General features: G+C 38.3%; 1 protein-coding gene across 1 annotated transcript in view; it reads left to right on the forward strand.

Annotated features, from left to right (window-relative positions):
* Positions 1–12,220, forward strand: part of MAST4 (microtubule associated serine/threonine kinase family member 4) — a 277,346-nt gene that overhangs the window by 71,516 nt on the left and 193,610 nt on the right. Inside the window, exon 3 of the mRNA XM_066181232.1 lies at positions 4,069–4,190. Coding sequence (XP_066037329.1) covers positions 4,069–4,190 — 122 coding nt within the window. The remainder of the gene's footprint in view (positions 1–4,068; positions 4,191–12,220) is intronic.

A 12,220-nucleotide genomic window follows, 5' to 3' on the forward strand; every position in this document is an offset into this window, starting at 1 on the left:
GATATGGGAGGTGATGCTGTTAGTTCCAGTACGTATGTGTAGTTACTTTAGGCTGTCCTGGTAATTTCAGGCACAAGGAAGGGAAGTAAAAATACCAGCAAAGCTTCCACAGAGGAAGTGGGGGAGGAAGTCAACAATGACCATTTTGGAATTGAAGAGGACAGAAGGAGGGGGCCTCTATCAGTGGGTGACTCAATATGAATAGCTTATGAAAGTAATATGAACATTGCTACCAGTGTGTCAGTGTTACATGCTGTATATGGGCCAGAATACTGAATTAAGATGGAAGGGTTGAGATGGAGTTGAATCCTTCCTCTCAGTCCCTCATGAATCCCTCATGAATCAGTTCACTTAAAAAGGAAAGTAGCTGCTTGGAGCATTAAACTTGAAGGCACATATGAATGCAGTATGAAAATGACCATGTAAATCTGCCCAATTTTTTTGTACAATACTGGCATTGAAATTGCTTAACCAGGGAAAGTGTGGGCATGTATAAATTCAAGGGTTAACAAAGAAAATGTAAAAGCAAAAAAATGTGTACAATTATGAATGAAACTGTAGCAAGAAAAGTGTAGGAGTGCTGTAATGTCAAGGAAAGGGGGAGTGGACGGTATGACGGGTTTTTTAAATTTTTCTTTCTTTATTATTGAAGGAATTGAAGGAGAGTTGATGATTAACTCACTTTGGGCAGGTGTTTTATTGTGTAGTGGTTTAATGCAGTAGGTTAGTGCTGTTCTCAGATAAGAGATTTATCTGTTACCATCTGTTTGTCTAAGAGCCAGCTAATTTTGCTTCTCTAAAAAGCCTATTTCCTGTATGCCATTTCTGTGTTTAAAGTCCTGTGTACTATGAAAAGAAGAATTGGAGTTCTAGACAGTCTGCTTGCCTTAATGCCAGTATTTTGTGAAAATTGTGGTGCCTTCAAGGCTCCTGTTGGAGGTGAAGAGGGGAGGAGGCATCATTCCAGCATCACACATGCTCATGATTTCACTGGCAATTTTGATAGTGTTTACTGCCTAATTTAGCTTTTCAACAGACACCTCCAACATTATTTTAAGTATTTCTTGATGCTAATCCTGCAGGAAAAATAATGAAATATTAAGTGAATTCTTACAGTGATAATACTGACTGTAGTATTAGAGTAAATCTACTCTGATTTCTTGTCAATCAGGCAAAATATTACAGTTCAGGGAAAGGCTTAATACAAGATTCTTTTGTTGTGTAGGATTGCGTCTCTTTTAGCCTCTGTATCAGGATATCTTAGACTTCCTTTCAGATGTCTGAGCAAGATAAAACCAGAGTAAAATAGAAATTACTGTAGAGGACAGATCGTAAAGGTGGCTGTTAGAATGCCCTGCACCTGGTAAGGTACAGACAATATTAACCCTACGTATTTTGGTTCTGGTGCACATTTACAATAAAAAAGTTAGTAAAAGCATTAATAATAGTTACTTCTCATATATCTTTCTTCCTCCTCCTAGACTAAATTTCTTGTTGTTTTGTCTTGGGGATCCAGACTTAAACAAAACAATGCTAATTTGTGTACTAAATGCCTATGACTGCCTTCCATCATTTTTCCTGGGAAACTCAAGTGGGATTCATAGGAAATGAAAATTACTGCAGTCTGGGAGGGACCTAGTGTCTGATGGTGGATTTTGAGACTGGTTTTAGCCCCCTGTGCTGAGTTCTGGCAGCAACAGAGTTAGTGTTTTTTACAGTACTGGGTGTGGTGGTGTGTGCTGTAGTCCTGGCTGCTGCCGAGGCGGAGCCCAAGGGTTCTGGGCTGCCATGTGCTGTGCTGGGTGGGCAAGGCCAAGATCCAAGTGATATTCTTTACCATCTTATCTCACTGCTGGGGAGGTAAGGGAAAGGTTCTCTTTCTACTGCTACTGAGAAGAAATGAGCTTCTTTCTGATCCTGGAAAGAGTGTGATGGGTGGAGGGTCCCTCTGCCATTGTTTTTTGTTGTTCTGGACTTGCTGAGCATTTTTGCATGGAAATAACCCTTTCTTCTTGTACATTTTTATGTTGTTGCTGTTCATTTTCTTATCTCATTGCTGTTTCTAGTACATGTCCTTACCTCAATCCTTCATCTCTGCCTTCTGTGTGTCCCACTAGAGCGGGAGAGGAACAGCTTATGATTTTCTTTTTATTGGGAAAACTAAGTTGAGGAATACCATTCCTAAACCACAGCACCCTATGAGAAAGTGCACTTAACCGATGAATGCTGATGTTGCCCAGTTTTACAAATAACCTTAATAGAATGAACCATTTCTCTTTCTTGAAAGGATCAGGGGAACACTTACTACTTTTCAAATATTGATTTCCATGAGGATAAATTGCCCTAATGTTATTCTACAGTGATGAAGTTAAAAATTATTTAACACACTTTTCCTGATGGCTTCTAGAGTGGCTTAATGCAGAGTTTCTGAAGGAGTTACGTGTATTGTATGTCTACTTGACAAAATAGTTATTGCTGAAGCATTTTGCTGATGGCTTGGAGCTATGTGGATGTTGCTGGGAGTCTGGAAACCTGGATCCCAGCACTAGGAAATGTTTGATTTCACCTTTTTCTGAAAACTTCATCTTACCGGTGTCTGAGAAGTAGAGTCAAAAAGGAAGGAAAGAAAAGACATAGGCCTCTTTTTATGTGGAAAGCATTAAAGAAGTAAAAGATACCTATTTAAGTGGAAGGTTTGTGTAACTTAGATTTTTTTTTGCAGTTACTTAATTCTCTTTTTTTCTGTACAGATGAGAAGGAATTAACATTTTGAGACAATAGATATAAAGCTCTCTCTGACTGCATGTGTCACAGATATATTTCAGGATTGCCATCAATGGAATATCAAAGATATGTATATTGCAATCAATGCCTTAAGCTTTTTATGGCACCATTTTACCTGAGGATGATGGGAGCCTATGCAAAGAGGGAACCAAAATTTCATAGAAGGAAGCAGAGAGAGAGCAGATGGGAAATTAATTCCGGTTTTCCAGTTCTGGGAAATATTATCCTAGATAATTGGGCAAGAAACCACAGCTTTGTTGTACATTTTTCTTCTAGTCTCGGGCAGGCTGTTAGCAAATTGGGTGAAAAAATGTTTATGGGTTCCGCTTTACCAGTGTAACAAAGAACAATAGCACATTTGGAAGACTAATTGCAAAGTGTTAAAAGACTATCCTGTGCTGCTGCTTGGGAGCTGCTAGCTTCCAAGACAGTCACTTCCCAGAGACCTCAGCATCTCTCTGTGGATCTACTGTTAAAATAAAGTTATGAAGCTGAGGCCTTTGATTTCTTGGCAAATCTGTGCTGACTTACTGGGGTACACATCCTGTGTCAGTGGTCATGCACATAGCCACTGCATAGCTGTCTTGAGATGACAAGATTTATGAAGTGAGGCTTAATAATTTCAGGAAACAAATGTTTAGGCTGTGGTGCCACACCACTGAGCGGAGAGCCCAGGCACTGAGAGCCCCATGGGAGTACTCCTAGGGTATGAATGGCTGGGCTGCACCTTGGGCATCTCCCCTCACTTGGGACACTGGATAAAGATTCTTGGGAACTGAGTGATGCATATTAGGTAGGTTATGAGGAATTCTGGAATAGAAGCAAGAATAGTCCTCATCCACAAAATGGTGTAATCATCCACATGGTGTCTTATTCCAGTAAATCTCACTTTGTCCCTCAGACTCAGAACCTTATTCCTTCAAGGGGTAGATAGAGGAACATTTCTTAATAATTTTTTTTGGTTTTGTTTTCATTTTTGGCTAGCTTTCAGAGTTTAAGTTTCTTTTGGTTCAGAACTAATGTTTTAGATGTTTGCATCGGTTACTGCTTTAAATGTGTTTCTGTGTGGAAAAAGGTATGGTTTTGAGGACAGAGAAGTATATCTAGTGGAAGGATGATGTGAAGGACTAACAAGTGAGTGGCGGGAATTCTGTTGGAATCAGGTGTGGTCAGGGCTGCAGTGAAAGATATTTTACAGTGGCAAGAGTGTTACAGTAAACTGACCATTGCATTGCCTCAACTGCAACATCTCATATTTTAACTCACTCTTTCTGAACTTGACAGGTAAATATTTACTTCCCAGTGCAACTGGACAGCAGCTGTGGCAACCTGTAGAAACCACTAATCTTGTTCGGATGCGCTACCAAACACTTGGACAGTCAGCACCTTCACTCACTGCTAGTTTGGTGAGTAATTTTTTTTTCAATGCTGTAAATGTGCCCGAAATTCTGTATCTCTGTGTCTGTTGGTGGGAGAATGGGGATAAAACCAGAGTCTATTTCCAGACCAATCTCTCCTCCTTAAGCTGCATTTTTAAAGTACCTAATGCATGCCTACACACAACATTACTTAATACGTTGAGTGCAGCTGAATAACATTTATGGTAGCAGTAACTCTGAATTGGGTTACTGGATTTTGCATAAAGCCTGAGCTGAACATTGCATTAATACAGCTGTTTGCATTTAAATGGTTTCTTTCCTTTAAAAAAGGGCATGCAATAGAAGGCAACTGTCCTATCTCCTGAGCGTTCTTTTCTATCAATGTCTGTTTCTACTTCCTGAAGTACTTTGTCCTCACGAGGACATAGATGTGTGAAGCATGAGTTTAATGAAGTCTTCTGGATAAAATGATAAGGGAAGAGAAAGGAGCAGAGATGCATCATACACTTGAACTTTCAGCTTTTTGTTTTCAAGCATCTATTTTACTGCTTTGTTGTTTCGGTATATTAATATCTTGAGAAGTGTTGAAATTTAATGCAGGGTCCTGTGCACTAGCCTATACTTTTCTTTAAACAGTTATGGTAATATATTTCTTGTATAAAGAAAGGAAAAAAAATATTAATGCTTTGCCTCCCCTGTCTCCTGCCTTTTGCTGGTCATTAAAACTTTGTTCTTCCATATCTATTTTCTAGGGGAAGCTTATTTTGTGTCTTATTTTGGATTTTTTAAACACAATATTCAGGTTGAAGGCAGCTATGGTCAGCCAATGTCAAACAGATATCATCATGACACTTTTTCATATCATATTGATAGATTGATGGCTGTTTTCTCCATGATCTGTCTGAAGTAGTATTTCACTTCAAATGCAACAAATCTTCCTATAAATCTAATCCAGCTTCTGCTTGGTGTTGGTACTGTTTGTGGCACCTTAGGGCAGATAGGGCTTTTTGGACTCCACACTTAGTATAAACACTTAATTCTGTTGGATGTTCTATTCTTTGAACCCTAATATTTTCCAGGGAATTAAGTATCAACCTATGTATTTTGTTAACTGTGAACAAAGTATTTGGATTATTTATATTGAAATGAAAAAGAAAGTAGACGAATGGTCAGAAATGAATTTAAATTGAATTAAACCCACATTTTTTCTTCTTTTCAATATTTAGGAATAAAAAATTATTTCTTCCAAATTAACTAAATTTTAAAAGGACTGTGTTGCTGTTTGATGGTCTGTTTCTATCTGCACAACTATTAGGGGGCATGCTGGTAGCAATGTTGTGCTTTTGTTTTGCTGTGATGCTTAAACTATAGGAAGATGCAGCAGTGTTTTGACAATAAGTACTTTAAATAGTCATAAAACAATAGACTAATGAAAAATTTAGTGAGCCTTGCTTCCTTAAGGTCCTTTAACTCATCACCTATATAGTTTCATGGCATATCTGTCTCCCACATACTTCTTCCTTCCTGTCTCTCCACATCTTTTATCTGTGCCTGACTGCAATTTCTTTCATGCTGGTGCAAAAGCATGCAAGACCCGTCTAAGCAGATCTGAGCAGATTGTGCACAGGGTGGAGGTGCAGGTTCTTCAGAAGTATTTATTTCTTATCTGGAACTGCTGATCAGACTTGCCTCCTAAGGAGGTTAATGTTAGTGTCACACGGGTAGAGCTCTTCTCAAGCCTCCTTTGACAAGTGCTTTGCTGTCAGGTTTTTAAAGGACTCTGGTCTTGGCTGAAAAGGGGCCATAAATTAGGGATCTCTTCCTCTCCTTGCATACTCTTCTTTTCCCCTTGGTTCTGTGATTTGGCAGAGTTGAATTTGGGAGGCCAATTGTTAGATTTTAGTAATTGGAGCTTTTAGTCATACTTAGGAGAGAGTTTACCCTTATGTAGAAGAGATTTTTATGAAGAATTTCATGTAGCTGTTCACAGTCTGACTTGAAATTACTTTAAATATATTGTCTCACTCATCTGAAAAATAATTAGCCTATTATTAATTCTTTTACTAGAATTGATCATTCCCACTTGGGTTGAGACTGAGCTGATATGGATCTGACTGAGTAGTGTTTGCGAGCCAACTCAGCTGATATGGATCTGACTGAGTAGTGTTTGCGAGCCAATATAGACACGAATGACAAGTGAACAGGTCAAAGATACATGCTAGTGTTCAGTGCAATTGCAAAAAGAGTACAAAAACATACTTTTTTTTTCTTGTTCTGTCAGTAATTTATTAAAAACTCGCAAAATCTTGCACTGGTTCGCAGGTGTAAAATCTTTCTGTGGGGAATGATACATTTTTTTTAACAGAATATTGATCAAAAATGGGCTGCAGGTGTTGCTTTAGAGTTCAATAGCTATGCATGATTCACTCCTCTAATATAGGCAGCTGGACTATAAATTAAAAATACAGTTCCCACGTAGACCTGCAGGGCTGGTTTGAAGATGTGTAGGAGAAGGTTGATATTGTGATGAGTGGGTAGTGTATTGGATTTGATGTGGACCTTTAATTCACAGAATCACAGGATAATTTGTATTGGAAGGGACCAAAAAGGATCATAAAGTCCAACTCCTGGCCCTGCAGAGGACAACCCCGTAAATCACACCATGTACCTGAGAGCATTGTCCAAAAACTTCTTGAACTCTCTCAGGCTGGTGCTGTGACCATTTCCCTGGGGAGACTGTTCCAGTGCCCAGCCACCCTCTGGGTAAAAACCTTTTCCTAAATATCCAAACTAAACCCCTGACACAACTTCAGGGCATTCCCTTGTGTCCTGTCACTGCTCACCAGAGATAAGATACCAGTGTCTGCCCCTCCTCTTCCCCTCATGAGGAAGTTGTGACTACAGTGGGGTCTTCCCTCAATCTCCTCCAGGCTGAACAAACCAAGTGATCTCAGCCTCTCCTCATGAGGCTTCCCCTCAAGGCCCTTCACCATCCTCGTTACCCTCCTTTGGACACTTTCTGGTAGCTTCAGTTTCTGGCAGCTCTTCAGTTTCTGTCAGGAGCATTTCGAACCCTCCACGACAAACATTCTGTGGTGGTGAAACAGATGATGGGAGTCTGCACAGAGAATTAGTGTGGACTTTAAAACATTAAGAAAATGATGCAGAATGTCTTGAACACTGAAGAGAAAGGGGAAGCTGGGTTGAGAAGTGGTTCTGCTTTAGGATGTTTTTACGGGTCATGTTGGTCTGGTCAGTCTGTTCCCCTCCATGGTCAGTAATATGTGCTCCTGGAAGGCAATTCAGTGTGTGTTTCGGTGCTGAGTTTTGCAGGAGTGTAGGGAAACTGTGGTAGAGCTAGTTTATCTGACTCCCGGCACTGTAGGCTGTCAGTCATCTCACGCGACCTCAAGCATCTTTTCAGGGTAGGATGGACTGGGAGTTGACCTGACGTTGCTGCCTCATGCAGTGTCCAAAGTTTAGCGGTCATTGTCCTGTGCTCTGCCAGTCCCCGGCCACTCTGTAAGTGTTTTCAAATACCATTGTGAACTTACTGTTTTGACTTCCATTTATTACAGTGAGAATTTTTGGAAAATGCTTCAAAATAAATTGAAATCCAATTTTTTAAAGTTCTCATTGTAATAAGCTGATATGCTTAAAATTATGATAACAAGTCTGAAACTGAGCAATAAGTAAGGTTTTAGGCAGAAAGACATTTTGTGTGACACAGATTGAATTAAATTCTTGATTTTAATGTATTCTAGTTAGCTTCATATATAAAAACAATGGAAACCTAAAAATAAAATGTCTCTATGATACATATTGATAAATGTGTATGAATAAATGAAAGGAAAATAATTTGCTGAAATTAATTGGCCAAAATTTCTTCAGATTTGGCTTTGTCATGGTTGAGTGTCAAAGTCCTGTTATGGATTTTCTTGATTTGTTGTTTGTTTGGCTGTAAAAAAAGTAATCTCTTGCTTTAAGGAGCAGGAAGTCTTTAATTTTGTCTATATGTTCTATATATAAAAAAAAAAAAATCCTTTGTGCCACAAGGAAGGTTTCTCACAGTCCAGGGAGCTTTCTGAGAGCATATTTCATGAGTACTTTATGGTAACTTGCTTTATGAAATATTCATTTAATAAAAATACACTATAATGAAGATCCTCAAATGAAACATTTAGATTGTAATACACTTGGCTTTTAAATTCAGTCAAGACTGGATGTGTTATTTCAGCTTTATGGCAAGTATTGAGCTTAGGTTGGCTATTCCTTCTGTTGTGTGAGATGAATATACAGCATGAAGTAAATCCAGCTCTGAAAGGCATGTGGTTTCTTCTTGGAAATGTGAAAGATGTCGGTGAAATGACTATTAGTTTAATAATGGATCATCTTTTGGTGCTTGGAAATAGTTTCTAGTTACATCAAAACTAGAAAAGCAGTAAAACTGGCCTTTGTGAATGGCTTATGCCCTTTTCCTGCTAAGCAGTGAAGGGATGTTTTGTCTAGGTATGACTGGAAACATTTGCTACTTTTTAGCATACTACTTTCTTTATTTTTTACAGAATTTACCTCTTGATTTCTTTCCCCTCCAAACCAGACATCCGCTGCAAACTGCCTTCCCCAAAACAACAGAAGACTGAATTTGCGAACATCTGTACTTTGATTGCTTTTTATTACCATTTTATAAGTGTTAATTTGTAAGAATGGTTTTATGGAAACTGGAAGGGGCTAATTATATATAGTTCTGGTTTATAAGTGGGATTGCTGAAAGGACAAAACATAAGAAATGTTCAATGTCTTTGAAAAACAGTTCTACTTCTTCAGAAAGAGCCTTGCCTCTTCTTTTCTTTTAAATAGTATAATACTGAAAATGAGTAAGTGTGTCTTTGTTAAATATGTCATTAACTTCAGCTAAATTGACATAATGTTGACAGTTATTATGAGAAGTGTTTCAAAACTAATTATGCTAATTAGAACTTAACTACCAGTAATTGCATGTATTCAAACAGCACACCAACACCCTTTTGTGTGTTTTATTCCCCAGATGTAAGACAGCTATTTGTTGTCTGAGAAGCTGCAAAATTACAGCATAGATAATAAATGATTGTGAACAAATAAAATACATTCTTTAGAAGCACTAATTGGTTAGATAAGTGAATGGCAGTATCAGTTGTGCTTAGCCAACCCACACAATTTAAAAAAGGCTTTTATTTAAATGTTTTATGTTTGAATTGTAGGAAATTTTTCAAAACACTGATTGTCCGTGTCAGTTTTATCTAATAAATATCAGGTGTTGCTGAACTTATTTTTAAGTAAACTTCCTTGATAGCAAAAGAAAGCTGCATCTGAAGCTTAGGTTGCTTTAAGTTTTAGTTATTGTTTTCCAGAGATTTGGGTTTTCAATGCTTGAGTGTGAGCAGCTAATTAATACTCTGAAAGTTAATGCAGAGCAAGTATGAGGATGGCACTTGTGAAGGGACATAAACTATATTATAGAAATTGCCAAAGTAGCTATTGGCTTGTTATCTTGAGTCTCCCCAAAATAGTTAGCGAGACTTTAGAGACACTTAGGAAACTGAAGAAATTGCTCAAATGCTAAACCACTGTATAGAGCTGAAAACCATATTCTTGTTTAAACTTAAAATGAGCTTAACATCTAAGACTAATTACTGAAAGTCTTTTTTAAAATGTGAGGTTTTTATTCCTATGAAATGGTAAAATTGTCAAGAAATGATAACAGGTTTCCTGTGCTTCAATTGCTTCTAACTTTTAAGACTAGAGAGTTGTTTTCTCTTGTGTATTTTATTCTGTTAATTCCTTACCCATGAAAATGCATTTTCATTCATATTTCTTTTTCTGTATTTGCCATTTAACAAATCCTTAATTGCAGTTCTAATTCAGTAGATAGATCTAATTTAGTAGTAGCAAGAGGGAGGTGAACATGCATCTTCATGGATATGCCTGTATGCTTTGTATTTGTACACATCATAAGGTTGGAATAGACCTGGTCCAGAGCTGTGAAACTATAATAGTTTGACCAGCTGATGCAAGAAGTTGGTGACTGGGTATTCTCTTTCATAAATATAAATATATCTCTACTTGGCTCTGTCATTGTTTTCAAAATACTCAGGGTGTACTTGAATTTAAAGCAAAACTGTAGATTCAGTTGTTTGACAGAATTCTAGATACTGAATCCTTTCCTAAGTGATCTGATTAAGACTAATGCTTTATTAATTCTTATACTTTTCTTGCTCGTTCTTGTATGTGAATAAAATGCAGACGTGGTGATGGCTGGGGTTAACATTTCTGCTGGAGAGAGCTTGTGATTTCTCAGAATTGAGAACTGTAGTGGTTTGAAAGCAAAACAAATGAGAGGCTCCAAGTCAGAGATACAGTTTAATAGGAAAAAAAAAAAAAAGGAAAGAAAGTAAAATAAAATAGATGCAATAATACAAAAGACCACTGACAGAATCAGAATACAACCTGAGCGGAGTGATGGAAGCAGTCTAGATGAGGTGGTCTTCCTGAAGCAGTGATCCTGTAGAAAGGTCTGGTAGATCGGGTCTTCTGGGAATCCAGTGGGTAAGCGCCCCTCTGGTGTTCAGAGTCTCAGCTTATATCCAGGCTGGAATGCTTGGTTCTTCTCTCTGGGCAGAGCATTTAACAGTGGAATGGTAAGTCATGTGATAAGGCCTGATGGGCCCATTAACAGGAGGTAGTCCAGGAGGGGGTTATCTGTGAGCTGTGTAGCAAAGGTGCTGATGGGCCATTAACAGAAGATAAGCCAGAGTGGAGGAGGCAGGGAGCACTGCCTCACCTGGTTTCAACAGTTCATGAAGATGGTGATAGAATATACTTCAACCCAGGACAAGAACACAGCTTGTGCTGCAAATTAGCATTAGTTAAAGAATAATGGGGAAAGTAGATAAAATCATCATCTCTCAGAGAAGACTAACATAGGTTTAAAAGTCCTGTGAGCATATGCAATGTGTTTTTCAAAAATACCCCCTTTGTGGTGAAGTAGGTCACTTCCCATCAGCCTCAGTTAGCTTCCAGCTGTCAGGATGTACTGAGCACGAGAGAGAACTGAAAGGAGCTATTGCACAGTTTATTAGAGCTGAATGTGGGTATAACCCTCTTCTGTATCCTATTAATGGTACAGAATGAGTGGAGATCAAATATATGTAGGAGCTAAGCAATACATCCCTGTTTTGCCTGAACCATGCTTCTGTTTTCCAGATGTCCCATATAATAGTCTTCTTCCTTCATGAGAGACTTACCCTGAATGGTGAAAAGGCTCACTAGAACCAGTTTCTAGTTCTAGATAATCGAGAATCTAGGGCTGTTAAAGTTTTTGTCAGCTGGGAATGCCTTTGCTCTACTAGATTTTTGTTTGACCCAGACAGTTGAGGGTTAAGCTAGGTTAAATATAGTGCATCACCTCTGAAACTGAAGCTTCTGACTTTGAGTTAGTAGTGGCTCTGAATAAGGGCTTATTCTTGTCTGCTGTAATATTTGAGTTGTCTGTGTGTGGTGTTAGTGATGGTTATCTTAAAATACCATCTAGAATTGTGTTGCTGGTATCACTTAGAAAGTGCGAAAAGTGGGAAGTGTTACAAAAGTGAGGCTGTGAACTTTTCACCCAGGTAGAATTGGCCACATGGGAAACAAAGGAGTAATGGTGTTTGGCAGTAAACTATATGACCAGGAGAAATCAATGTGTAATCATTTATAGTGTTTGAAGTTCAGATGCCTTTCTGGGATTAAAACTTTCTTGGCTTGTTGTTGGACTTAAGGGATATCTGCATAAAATGATAATCTGTGATTAACAAGGAATAAAACTCAGGAATATAGTGGTGAACTTCTTTGGCCTTAGATCAAAAGCTTCTGCAAATCCTTAAAAGATTTTTGTAGGTGTGGAAATGGAAGGGGGATAAAGAGGTTAGAAAGGACATCAAGAGCAGGAAGAAACTGTAAAAATGACTGACATTTGGAAGGATTGAGGAAAATTTAATAACCTGTCTGCTGTTTAATGCTGTCTGCTGTTCCCTCTG

The sequence above is a fragment of the Chamaea fasciata genome, unplaced genomic scaffold (genome assembly GCF_029207755.1).
Source record: "Chamaea fasciata isolate MVZ Bird 193981 ecotype frontalis unplaced genomic scaffold, bChaFas1.0.hap1 SCAF_4, whole genome shotgun sequence".
Taxonomy (NCBI): domain Eukaryota; kingdom Metazoa; phylum Chordata; class Aves; order Passeriformes; family Sylviidae; genus Chamaea; species Chamaea fasciata.